The sequence below is a fragment of the Poecilia reticulata genome, linkage group LG19 (genome assembly GCF_000633615.1).
Source record: "Poecilia reticulata strain Guanapo linkage group LG19, Guppy_female_1.0+MT, whole genome shotgun sequence".
NCBI classification, from domain to species: domain Eukaryota; kingdom Metazoa; phylum Chordata; class Actinopteri; order Cyprinodontiformes; family Poeciliidae; genus Poecilia; species Poecilia reticulata.
Window position 1 is genome coordinate 15,987,159 of NC_024349.1, and position 14,191 is coordinate 16,001,349.

Below are 14,191 nucleotides of genomic sequence, written 5' to 3' on the forward strand. Positions count from 1 at the left end.
AGATCAAAACTGGTTTTGGAGAGACGAAAGTTCTCCAAATGATAAATGATCTTCAAAACACACGGACCTTAAAATCGTAGAAATCTTATGGCGTATGCTTACAAGAAAAGCCAATAAAAGAATAAAAAATAAAAAAGTAAGTTTCTTATTCAATCAGAAAAAGTCAAGAAGCTTGTGGATGGCATCAAGGAATAATCGGGGTGTATGTATATATTTGAGCTTGTATGTATATTTCTGGTCCTGTTTGGACACGAAAAGATCCACAAATTTAAACTTTTGAACCCAGTTTCTCAAGTTACATGTGAAATCATGATGAATGCATGTGAACTTGTAGACAAAGCTGAATACTGTAAACACGTTGAAAATTTTAAGAAAAACAGGCAGAGCCAGAGTTCACTCAGTACGATCCAAAAACATGGACATAGACTAGAAACTAAACTGCTGCTTCTCATCTTAATAATAGCAAAAATAAATGTATTCTTAATACACAATTATTTAAAAAAAATCACAAGCCAATCAGAGTCAAGTTAGTGAGAAATTAACTTCAGACAATTTAAGCTTTTAAAGCAATAAAAACACGTTTGACTGACAGTCTAAAACATTGAAAGTGTTCGATAATCAGACGCAGACTTGATTAAAAGCCTCAGAGAGGCACATCAAAGAAATCCATCAATGCATTAATGACTTTCTCACCAAAAAAAAAAAAMAAAAAAAAAAAACAAGCAGGGTTGGAAGGAAAGGAAGCACAGAAGGAGTCAACGAGAGGACAAGACATGACTGAACAGCAGCACTTCAACGCAATTTTTCTAGAACAAATAATTTGCTCCGGAGTGCTGTGTACACCGCGTTTAGTACCTGTGTATCACCACTCAGAGAAACCTTTGCCACACACCGTTTTGTTTGGTTTTAAAAACAGGAGGAGAAGGGGGAAGAGGAAGGAGACTCACCGGCCACAGAATTGGGACGGGGCATGAGGTACAAAGGGATGGAGTGGGCAGAATGGGAGGACATGCTCTCCAGGTTGCGCTCAGGGATTTTATTCAGGCTGAAGGTGGAGGCGGTCATGTTTTCATCCACCCTGTACAGGAACGAGTCCATGCCTGATTTCTGGGACTGCCACAGCTTCAGGTTCCCTCGCGAGCCCTCGCTGTATTTGCCGCCTCGCTCCATGTTCTCCGAGTAGCTCGTCAGAGTAGCTGGGGGGAAAAAAACCAAAAAAAACAACAGATAACGATCAACGTTTCAGACCATTTCTCACACTTTCTCTCTAAATCCGCTTCCCCATACGTCTGATTTCACATCAGTTTACTGTTGCTCTGAATCAATATCGTTGTGCCAGTGTTTTGGGTTTTTTTTCCCATCTAACACTGCAGGTGTTTGCCATTGTTGCCAGGAAACAATGATGGCACCTGTTCTGACATCTGAAAAGTGCCTCACATCGGTAGGCATTTCAGCTCTCCTGTTGTCTCTTAAATCATGCACAAAAGCTACAGTTGAAGTCAACATCGGGTACTTGAATTAGTTTCCGAAGGGAAAAGCAAAGCAGGTACTTGTACTATACACCACATTCAACAATCCCTGAGGATGTGGTTTTACTCTAAAGAGAAATGTTTCACATTTGTAGAGCAGATTACTGTTTAGAAATTACATGGTGGATAATTTCAACTTTACATTTTATTGTTTTAAATCCAGCTTCAATGTGTTGTAGTTATTCTTTTAAGAGGCACTACTAGCACCAAAAGAATTAACTCATTTTGGCATTTACACACGTGGACTTATGAGACGGCTCATTCTTAAGTCATTTGTGAGGTCAGACACTGATGTTGGACAAGTATGTTTGAGGAGTCTTCAATCTAATTAATTTCAAAGGTGTTTATTTTACGTTGAGAACTCATTCATCTCTTTATAGACTTTGCTTTGTTCACTAGTTGTGGACGGTTGTTGGAACACAAAAGGTCAATCCCTTAACCATTCCCACAAAGTTAGGCACATACATACGGTGATAATGTGGTTGCAACATATATATTACATAGCCTTGAACTGCAATATTTATTACATAATTATTAAAGTACTACACAGGCTAGCAATACCAGTCGTGTCTGTTCTTTAATGCATCTAAAAAGCAGATGTAGCCAGATGCTGCGTTTTCAATTAAACAATGTTGCTGAAATGGGAATAGTAAATTTTATTTTTCCTCCAGCAGCTAGATAGACTCCAGCGCAGAAAAGTAATGACACTATTTGCTTAAACACTCATTTATTTATTGTAATTTCACTGTTTCAATGTTTCCCGATCTCATTGCATGTTTTCCTAATATTGAGTCGTCCCACTGAAGCGTTAAGAGTTCCTTCCACTGACAGGAGCTGAAGACAACTCCTGAAAAACATATTTCCTTGTGCATCAAACATTACACTTGACCCAATGAAGAATGGCAACCACCATTCCTCTAGCAATTGCTAACCCCAGAGTCTTGCATTCGATTTATAGTCACAGAGGTCAAAACCTTCACTCCAGAGAACGCAACACCAAAGCTGTCCAGTCCAGTGCTGATGTGCTTTTCACCAATACGTAGCAGGTTTTTGACTTTCTAATGAGAGTGAAATTACACCGCGAATATTTATCTTGGGAGAGTCTATGTAAGCACGCAGGCAGATCTCACCTATAATCCCACTGTCTCTGCTCTCCAGTGTTGAGGTGGGGCTGGTGACAGAACCGTAGGCACAGTCCTTGTTGCCGGCCTGGCCCGGCATGGCCATGGGGAGGGTGGAGCAGGGGCTGCCTGCAGGCGGAGAGGCAGTGCTGCTGGTCAGGGTGGAGCAGGGGCTGATCCTCTGGTTCTGGCCCTGCCGCAAACACACATTCACAGGTTTTGTTCAAGCTTTGTACGCCCCCCCCCCAAAAAAAGTGGGAATGAATAAAAAAAGCGGCAATGTTTGAAGGAAAAAAGTCATTTCAACATTTCAGTTTTCAAAAGCTTTGCCGCTCTGCTGCTTTCGCAATGTGAAGTCCAACTTTCTTTGGATTGGTTCGCGAACATGTATGCAAACGCACGCTGTGTCACAACAGCAATAAATCTGCTGCTTTTATCTTCAATCATCAAGTGTAAACTAGCAACGGGCTGCTGTCAGACTCACCTCGAGTAAAAATAGCACGATTTTACACCATCGTTGTGTTAACACTAAAAATAAACACAAATAATGCATAACATAAAATCAATTATAAAAAAAGAAAAACAAAAAAAAATCATAATAGTGCTGCTCAGTGACCAAATTTTTACAGAAACAGTAACACTATATGCACTATTTACTGATTATTTTTACACGTAGGTGAAAGCAAAAGTGCAAAGTAACCACCTGCTAAATTTTATCGTAGCTTTCAAGTGATTTCGCAAACAATATTAACAAAAAAAACAAGTTAATATTAGTTAAAATATTTCCAATCAGCTGCATTTGTGGTCCTTTCATTTGAAAAATGTTTTTAAGAAAGAAAAAATAAGAAAATAAATAAATAAAAAAAGATTAACTGGCATGTTGTTGATTTAGGTTTTTCCACTCATAATTTAGAAAGTCAGTCTCATAAATGTCAAAGCTTTTAAATCCTCTAACTTCTAGCTATTGTACATGCAATCATGTAATCATTACCCATCAGCTGCTGAGAAATTGTACAATTACAAAAACTGATCCCCTGAAACATTTTCAGGGGATCAGTTGTTTTTCTTTTATTTCCCCCACTTAGAGTTTCTCTACTTGTTAAAAAAGAGCGAATAACACAAATGGCGCAGGCCAAGTTCTGCTTTACAAGACAAAAACATTCAGAGCAAACCTGTTGTGCATAATAAAAAGCAAATTGAACCCCCCCCCCCTCCCACAGACCACTGCATGAGACCTTCTGGAAAGCATCAGAGAGTTTGGAGTTGCAAAGAAGTATGCAAACAAGCCTGATACATTTCTATCAAAAGCTGAAGCAGCTGGCAGTGATAGCAGTGGTATGTTTGGAGTAAAATGGAGCAACATGTCAAGTAAAGAGCTCCATCTGATCAGCATGAGGAAGCAGAGAAAAGGATTTGTGATTGTGTGTGCAGGCACAAGTCCTTTTAACGGCGGCAAAAAATAAACTATAACATTACAAAAGTGCACTGTGGTAAATAAGATGCTTATTTTTAGCTCAACCTGCACTTATCAGCAGTCTAGTGGTTGTAAACCTTGCTTTTTTTTCGTCTTACCAATCAGAGAACACGTGACCACGTTGCACTGATAACGTCTGTGGGGAAGTTGCAAGTGAATATGACTGTTTGCTAATTTCGATATCAGTGACGTGTTTAAAAACGAAGTCAGAGGAAGGCCAGAGATGCACGAAGCTTCTAGAGAGGAAGCTGTATGTTCTGTGGAGGGATGTTGGCTGTTTGTTCAGGCTGCTGCTTATAAAAGAGCATGACGTCAACAGATAACAGCAAGCTAAATATAATACAGTGAAGGTGCTCTAGTTTATCATTTTCAAGTGTTGCACTCTGTCACTTAACGTGCTGGATTAGAAGATGCAGTCATCTTTTTATAGCTTACGTTTAAGGTGATGTTCCTCTTATTCTGAGGATAATACACACAGACTGATATTTACGGTGAATAAGTTAACTGTGCTAACCAAGCAAACCATGCTGTTATCCCAAATCATTAATGTAAAATGCTATGGAGAAGTAAAAATGTCCACTGTGTAGTAATTTTGTCTTTATTATATTAAGCTGCGAAGCTGTGGCACACCGATTCTCTCACATGGTGTGACATCACCTCTAGTTCTAATATAAACACTGACCAATCACATAAAGCTCCTTAAGGGTCCTGTAAAGTTAAGATAATTCAATGGTGATTTAAAATCCAACACAAAAATAAGTAAAAGCTACTTCCTCTTTAAGAGCAAGTAGCATAAAGTCATTTCAAGGTAATATTTGTACAATATCTCAGTCCAGTAATAAGGAGAATTTTACTGTGTTTAATGATTTCCAATAATAAAGAGAGGGACAGCTCTGTAACGCCGGGTTGTTTTGGGGGTGGTTCAGTGATTTACTTGACTATGAACTGAAGTTAATCAAAACGGTAGAAAAAGATATTCTGTTGTTCATAAATTGCTTTTGACAGGTTGGAGCTAAAAAAAAAACAAAAAAAAACCCAACTGTTGAAAGTGGTCACAAAAAGTCTCATCTACTCAAAAAAAAAAAAACATTTTCAAACAATGTTTCCTCAAATTTGATCCTTGTTCTACTGTTCTGCCCTGACACACTTCATCTTTACATCAAGCTCTACAGAGGGCATTTGAAGCTCTGCGGACTTAAAAAGGGTTCGCTGACGAAACCAAAAAGTATCTAAAGGACACTATTGCCCCGAGGACCCAAACTGGAAAACTCAACCTTAAAGTTTTTCCCTCATTACCTCAGGAAGTACTTTGTTTCCAGTGACATCAAGACCTTTTGACCTTAAAGGATTTCAAAAGACCAAGAAAATCAGCACGAGCAAGAATTTCACAGAACTCCAGGTCGTTTTCAGGAAGGAACGAAACAAAACCCAGTTCCTGATTGCAGCTGTCAAATGATTAACTTTATGTTGACCTTTTCACAGTAAAAGATGCAAATGAAAATGTAAACATATGAATCTCACTATATTTTAACTTTTCAGAAAAAAAAAAAGCATATTTTGGTTCTCAAAATTCTCAAAATTTTTGGTAGAGTTTGGAGTTGAAGTTCCAAACTCTACTGAAGTTCAAAAAATATGTAATAAGTTCATAGGTTTCAAGTAGTCCATAGTCACTTTACTGAAATGCTAGAGAGACGTAAGTTTTCTCTAGCTGTAAGGAGCATGAACTCATCCCCACCTATCGCTGCCCACTGACAATCATTTTGGTGAAAGTCTCCGTGCGTTTCCCTTGCTTACAGCTAAGCTAAGCTGCTTTATACATTTCTAAACTGTCATGGTGCTAAGCTAAGCTAGCCTGCAACATGTCTGTAAAGCAGCTGACTAAACTTCTACTAAATTTAGAGGATGTTTATTCCAGATCTTTTGTTTATTCTAGACTGTGTTGATGAAATAAGCCATCTAAGGGTAAATCTGAGCAAGACCTATGAACTGAATAAATTCTATACATTTCAGTATATCTTTTCTGAGTTCAAGATGTCTAGTATTTGCAATAAGTAAAGAAAAAAAGAATAAGTAAAGAAAAAAAAACAATTATACCCTGGGTATAATTGGTTTTAAGTCTTTGTGAAAATACAGAAATACTATAAATCTGCAGCGTTTATACACAAAGCTATCATACAATAAAATTCTCAAATCCTGCCAGTGAATAGATGATAATCTTTTTTTTTATTTGCTTTCTTTTGGCACCCTGCAGGGACCTTATTCTATGTCAACTCTGATTAAGAGACAAGCAATCACAGGGGACAAAAATAAAAACACTCATCTTATCTGCTACCGTAAACACCCACCGATTCAATCGTACGCAAAAACACACAGTTGCATCGACTCAAAAGACACAAACACGCACCTTCCACAGAAACGCCAGTATGCTGTGAGAGATAAAGTGGCTAAATTTGACTGCAACAAAGAAACACTCAGAGGTCTCTCCTTATCGGGGCTGTTGATGAGATCGGATCAAGAGTGGGATGAACGCAACAAGACCAGGTTGGGGGGAAGAAGTGATGCTCAAGGCAAATCTTAGTCTAGATTAATTTGTCAGAGGAAGACTGAAGGATCCGAGCAGTCAATTTGTATTGGTGCTGAAAGTCGTTATTTCCTAGACATTTACTTGTATTGATTCATGTGTCAATTACGGGTTGACGGCCTCTCGAGGCTCTGGAGAGGAGATAGGCAGTCAATTAATCTCCAGGTTGGATTCATTCGTCTACATGTGAAGGTGTCCTTCAGAGAGAGACATTAAGCCCCATTATTCTACAAACAGAAAGCTATTTGTGAAAGTTTTAAAAATGTATATTGTATTATTGTTTTTTTGTTTACTTCACAACCACAATCTACTTTATTAAGATTTTACATGACAGACAAACACAAAGTAGAGCATATTTCTAAAGTTTAAGTGAACTGGAACATTGCTTTACCAGTKTTTTTTTTTTTTTTTTTTTTTTAAATAGTTTCTGAAAAGTGTGGTTATTTTTGCATTCATGTCCTTTTTGAGTTGGTCCCACTGGATTTATTGACTACAATGCAAATGATTAAATTGCATAACCAACTCTCATCTTTAGGTGGCTAAGAAAATACAAAAACTTAACTATTCAGTTTAAAAAATGGCCAAGACGTCTTAAAAACAAATGGGAGTTTTGTGAAGTTAAGGTTTCTACATATTTTTGATTTCATTAAAACTATAAATTTTATAGACATGAATTGAAAGATTTAGATATAATGTCTTTGATCTGTTGTAAATGTAGACATATAAATAAGATACACCAATCAATGGCCCAGAGACCTTTGATGAGCTCTAATCAAATATTGACAAATCTTTTCTCTTTTTTTTTCTTTACAAATATTACATGCAGCAAAACTGAGAACTCCCACAATATGCAGCTTGATGGCATTTTGAGTTTAATGAAAATTTGATAAAAGTTGGGGGCATATGCTTTATCGCATAAATGTGGATTTTCTTGTTATCTTTTCATTTTCTGTTGGACTCAATGACAAACTTGCAGCACATTTTTTTCTCCCTTTGCTTGCTCTTGTCCTTAGTAAAAGAAAAAAAAGCAGCATAGGGAGATCTGACCTTAAAGAAAACGACCTCAATACCTACCAACTTAAAATAATGAATCCAGTGATAACTTATCAAACCTCGTTTCCTTAAATTCTGTGATATCTTCACTGCAGTGACTGCCTCTCAAACGTAGTGAAACCTACACATAGAAACATTGGGAAGCCTAAAACTTGCACCAAGTATAATAGGCTATTGACCCCCAAACTTGTGAGGGTGTGACCTTAAATGTCTCATGAGAATTGGACTGCACTTGCAACACGGCATCTACTCAGGCAACGAGAGCACAAGAATATGAGGCAATTAACTGAAGCCTCTGCATGTTAAGGTCACCTTGTTTTTGCCAGATGGTGAGGCATCGCAGGCCTCAACTTTTGCACATTTATTCCCAAATTCCCTTTAAACTGGAGGACGGTTTGCATGTCTGTTGACTACAGCTTGTTTTCCACAAAATGGCACAGAGTTGCAAACACACAACAAGCATCGTTTCTACTAATACATAAGAAATGATGACGCATTCAAATTTTACAGGGCAATGTGCTAAGATGTGCAGCAAACACTTGTGATAACGCAGACCTTTTTTTAAATATCGAAACCATTTCCAGGAACAAATAACAAAATTGAAGGTTTTACAAAGTTTTATTTTAGACAATTCAGTTCTTGCAGTAGATTTTTCATAAGATGTATGCCTTTTTTCTTTTTTTGGAACTGAACAGAAACATGTCGCAAGAGATGTCTAATAATCTAATTGATGTTTCTGTTTATATTTGAAAAAAAGACCTTAAACTAGAAACATTCCCCTTGAAAAGGAGAGCCTGTTGACTAAAGCAGAGTGGAAAACCAGTCAGACTCTGAAGGAAAACATTGAAGACCATCAGAAAGCATTAAAAAACTTAAATATTACTTTGAAGAAGAAATGTAAGCAGCTAAGGATTGACTCTAGACTTTTGCACTATAACTTTTGCCATCAGTTTAAACTGTATCAAACTTGGCCTTTATAGGTTTTAAGCTAAAGCCAATTGTCTCCTTTTTTTTTGTTGCCAATTAAATTTATCATAATAATCCAGAAAATAGTATTTGGGCCAGACATCTACAACAATAAGTTTGTGCCGTGCGCACGATGCAGCGAAGAGCTGATATGAGTCACATCTCTAAAACGAGCCGCTCGAACGAACCTCTCTCAATTTCTACACCCCCACTGCTCTGACAGTGCTTACATCGAGCACAGGCGGTCCATCAGCCTAATCGCTTATTCACACTGTTTTAGTGCAAACCCATACGTACGCCTGCATAACATACTTCAGCAACAGGTTAGCCGCCCCCTTTCTCTTCCCCTCCTCCCCGTTTCACCTCCTCTGTGTCTCTCAGCTGCAAACGTTTTTCCTCCCACAGTCTGCGAACAATTCATTCCTGTCAAATCAGGTTTAAATAGAGAAACCAGGACATCTGCAGCCGCCCCGCTGTGCCAGGAGATGTTTGTTGCACAACTGTCAAATTCATAAGCAAAAAGGTGACGGCGCAAAAACAGTAACCCAGGAGGCACTTAACGTGAGGTGCATCAACCGAGGATACCTGGTGCTATTGAACAATGTTAAACTGAGAAATTATAGTTGCATATTTTCTCTAACCAAAACATAATTTTAAGAATTTTATAGGAAGGCTCAGATGCACATAGGCTAATTATTTAGTTACATATTCTTCAATGAGTTGCAGCGAAACCACAAACTTTTTGCAGCCATCCACAAGCTTCTGGTATAATTTGGGATTGGGTCTCAAGATCCTTCTTAGTTTTTAGAACTGGTAGACTCATTTTAAATTGGTTGGTGTCCTGACACATATTAGCCTCAAGCATCATCAACACATTTTCAATAAGGTTTGAGGTTAGGGCTTTCAGAAGGCCAATGTTTAAATCCATCCCTACAGCAGTTTCAATGTATTGTTTTGGGATCACACTCCTGTTGGAACACCAACGTTTCAACCATGCGGTTGTCGGTTTGAGATGATGTTAAAGATTTTCCAGCCACTTTGTACAATATCACTTCTAGTGAAACCTTTGCAAATCATCGTCTTGATTGACAATCGGTACCCCAACTTCACTTCTTCAAATATACTTTGTGTCATTTTGGCCAAGCAGCTCAGTGTTTGTCTTCACCAACCAGAAAGTTTCCGGTATGTTCACACTGGCAGCTGGGGATTTCAGTCAAACTTGAAGTGGTTGATTTTGAAGCAGGATCTACTTTCTCTCAGTCAATATTGATATATAATTAGTTGTACTGCTGGGAGTGACAGCGGTGTTCCAGCAGGTTAAGGGTTCATGGCAGCTTTGGGCCTCGTCGGTTCTCGAGTCGTTTCCAAATATCCCCCCCAAAATTTCTGTCTTTCGTCTGAGAGATGTAAATTGGTGGCTCTTCCAGATCTTGGCAAAGTAGAGGCACATCTGAGTAACTTGTATTGGGGTACTATTGTTTGAAGTGATGGTCAAATATTACAGCTATTTAGAAATGGCTCCAAAATAATTTCCCAACATCTGTAGACACTCAATTATTCTGTTGAAATGTCCACTGAGTTATTTTGGACCTTCCTGTCATTCTGAGCTTTAGTCCACTCAAATGTGGTCAAATATAATATATGTTTTGCCTGACCATAAAACATTTCTTAGGAAGGCATGTGTCTGAAAATCTCTATCATGCTTGAAGTTGTTGATTTTGGAGCAGATGGTTTTTTTTTTTTTTGATGATATCTAAGTTTGTAATGATTTAAAACCTGCTTTATTGTGGAGAGCAACATTGTGTTCCAACAGTCTCCATTTCATGATATCCTTCAGCCTTTCTGGTTCCTGGATTGTTGCTGAATTTGGGGCTTCCGACTAGAAAATCATCCCAAACACAGATCAAAACTGATTTTGGAACAAAGAAAGCAGCTAAAGACCAATCGTCTGGAATGGTCCCAACCTCTATATCATTGAAAATTGTCGGGGTAAGTTTGAAATTCGGGTCAGTTTCCTGGAAACCAACCACTTTAATTAAACGAATTCTGCCATTTCTGATAGTAAGATGGGTCAGGTATCCACCTAGATTCAAATCAGGAGCATGCTGATCATTACAAAGTGTGGTTTCTCTGCAACACTAAAAATATTCTATCAAATTTCAGTACATTTGAACCTGAATGTATAACTTTGACCCTGTGTGAATTAGAGAAAACAATACAAAATTCAAATCTGTGGGTGTCTGAAATGTAGTAATGCCTATAAAAGGATAAGTCCATCTGAAAATAGTTTAAATGCTTCATTAAGAGGCCAAAATTAATGTGGAAATCATGCCGGTGATGTTTGAATGCTAACGTCTCTCCGGCACTGTAATAAATATGGATGTGTTAACAGTCAAAGATGTGTAAGAACTAAACAAAAAGGAGAACAGCAGTGAAAATAAATGTCAAAAGAGATTGATTTAGACATTAAGCGTTTTCCTCAAGCGCCTGAACACAACTTCTCATAAAAGGAAGTGAATGAAATATAAACACTACAACGCTTTTAGATGTGACCTGTAAAGTATGAAAAACATTTAATCTAAAACAAATCTGTGGTGACTTAAGAGTCCGAGACAATACTCTTTTCACTGCGAACAATGAGTGTCAAATATAACACTGGGACACAAAAACACCTTAATGGGAAAGAGGAGATAAGGACATCTGATCACCGCTAAGACATTTTTAGGGGGGGTGTTTTATTTGAATAGAATTGACAAGTCTTCGTTGTTCAATGAGAAGAGCAAAGAAATGCCATGCTCTTAGCTATACATCCTAATTAACTTTAAAGGAACTTTGAAAACAGAGGCAATTTGATAACATAATAGAAATGAGAAGTGCTGTTTGTAATGTCTTTGATGTCCTGCTTTTAGAGGAAGTTTCTTGCTTTTAAAAATAGCAGCAGTCACTATGCCTTCTGTGTGTAAGATAAGTAGAATACAGAGACAGAAACATGTTGCTTACCGATTCCAAACAATGCACCAACTTCAACAATGCAGTGCATTTCATCCAAAAATGTCAATAAAAATCAAAAACAAAAATATGTTTCAAGCTAGCTAGAAAGAGGCAAGAAAGAGTAGTAATCGTCAAGTCGCACCAAGTCTGGCTCAGTTCACTGCTCAGCTTCACCACTCCAAATGTGGAGGTGTCCTTGGGTAAGGCACTGTCCATCCGAATGAACCACTTTGATTCTGATGTGTTCCCCACAGTCACCTCAAACAGCACAAGTCTTTGAATGTGGCTGCACTGAGACAAAATCTGAAATTGGTACTCACAAGACAAGTTTTCACATCCTGCTTTCCTGCCCATCCTACCTCAGCGTTTCTGCCGCATCATTACACACTAATCATACTGACTCCTCAGTAATTACTTCCTGGGATAGACACATTTTGTGTTTAAATGCAGTTTGTAACAGCACAACCCAGGTGCAATTTGGAGGAGGGTGTGCTTTTCACCTGCTAGAAACCTAATGGATGTCAGCAACACGTGCAGTACATGCTGATCGGGGAAAATGTGAATATCCTACAATGTAATGGGGAGATCGATTTGATCCGTGTCAAAAAATAGCTAGCTGTGACACACGTAGGAGCTGTGGTACCAAGAGATATCCTTTGGCCAGACACTGCCATTGAGTATGAACCTACAGAAGTCTTTGACTGTGCTGGGATCATGGTAAAATTCAAAAATCTCTATTAAGACAGTTGCAGTGCTTTCTCAAAAAAGGTTTGTTTCATGCTACGTGCTCCTCTGTAATCAATGTTTCATCCTCAGAAAGTAAAAATCTTTACATTTTTTCCACTGATCATTGTCAGTCAATCACACTGACACCAAGTCAAATTATTTTAAAATTGTATAAAACATCTACCGCTACACTTTTACTTCAAGTCGTCTTCCTCCTCAATGCTACGCTAGTGATGCATAATCGAGGCTTTCACCTCGATTATGCACTTTTTTCCTTCCAGTCAACTTTCTATTGATATGCTTGAATGCAGCACTCTGTGAACGGCCACCTTCTCTAGCAACAATTTTTGCTCACCTATCCTCCCTGCAGAGCTATTCAAATTTCTGGATTTAGAGTTTAAAAACTAACAGTAGATAATTATCACAAAATATCACCCAATAGTGAATACATTTATACATCAGGTTACTATTGCTGAAATGAATATGCTTTTCCATTCTGTTTAATTTATTGAGATTTCGATGTAGAACAAGATAAAAGCTCTTTAACCTAAGCTAACAAAACACATCTTCTCCTCTTAATAGAAGAAACCCATCGCCCCACAGTCAGCCTATCTCAGTAGATTTGAATAAAGGAGGAAAGTTACCTGTCTCGCCTCGGGTTCCTCCATGCTGTACTGCGTACCAGCTGGCCCCTCACTCACTTTGTCTCCCAGAAGGAAACCCAGCCGCGTCATCAATGTGTTGGCTGCCTCATCCACGGACGGAGGGGGCCCCAGCTCATGGCTTGACTCCCCTGCAGARGTAGATAGACAAAAGGAGGAGGAGGTGGAGGAGGAAGAATGGTAGAAAACAGAGAAATACAAGTGGTGAGCAAAAAATAAGGGGACAGTTCATTTCACCATAAAATGCAGCTTTTAGCTTCACGTCCGTCTCATTTAAACAACCGAACACAAAATGTGTCCAGTACAGCCGTCCTCCATAAAACACAGCAGACAGAGGATACACAGCACCTGCACTCAGGCAAACAAACGAAACACCCTGTCGCACCTGAGTTTTCCCGTAGCTCAGAGCGGCGCATTACAAACACATTCCTCAAAACAAATGGACGCCGTGGCTTGGACGATCCACTTACATGAACTCCAAAAATCCCTTCAGCCACAACAAGGATTGTTTCCAGCTGTACTGAAAGACCTTCTTTTCACACTGAACGGCAAAAAAGTCCTCCGAACTGACGACAGCTGCTTCCGCACCACTCATTGCCACTGCAGCGTGAGTGACGTAATGAGAAACACCCTTTACCTGAGTGTGTAAGTGAGAGAGGGAGACGGAGAGGCGTTCCTAACCAAAGTGGGTGTGTACGCACTCACGCACATGCACCCCCATACACACACACACACACACGCACACACACCTCTGTCCTATTTATGGAGCCTGGAAGCGCTAAGCAAAGCAAAGAGACGCTGTGGGGTGAGCCCGCATGATGGTAAATCCACCTACAAACATTCAGAGCACTGGTGGGGGTTGTCGGCTTTTAACCAAAGCAAAAATCTCTCAATGACCTCATCTTGTCACCTGGTTGCCTGGTTACTCTTCAACCGTAACAAACCCTCGTTGGTAGTATCATGTTCTTCGGTAACACCTGGCTAACGTGCCTGGAGGAGCCGACTGCATGGATCAACTTCAGTTCAATTCAACGCTCGTCACAGCAATGTCGCTTTCTGGCGAGGGGATTTTGTTAATTACTTTCCTG

The 14,191-nt window shown here is 39.0% G+C and overlaps 1 protein-coding gene across 11 annotated transcripts in view; it reads right to left on the minus strand.

Moving 5' to 3' along the window:
• Positions 1-14,191, minus strand: part of tanc2b (tetratricopeptide repeat, ankyrin repeat and coiled-coil containing 2b) — a 120,373-nt gene that overhangs the window by 35,376 nt on the left and 70,806 nt on the right. For 10 of the 11 annotated variants that reach the window (XR_001777631.1, XM_017310802.1, XM_008437289.2 and 7 more), the window contains 3 exons: positions 13,086-13,234; positions 2,660-2,843; positions 948-1,196 (listed from right to left, as the gene is read on the minus strand). Coding sequence is in view for 10 of the 11 variants with exons in the window: in XM_017310802.1 (XP_017166291.1) it covers positions 948-1,196; positions 2,660-2,843; positions 13,086-13,234 (582 nt within the window). In the remaining variant the exon portion in view is untranslated. Of the gene's footprint in view, positions 1-947; positions 1,197-2,659; positions 2,844-13,085; positions 13,235-13,573; positions 13,662-14,191 lie in introns of those variants that run through there. The other variant, XM_008437293.2, reaches the window with a different exon arrangement.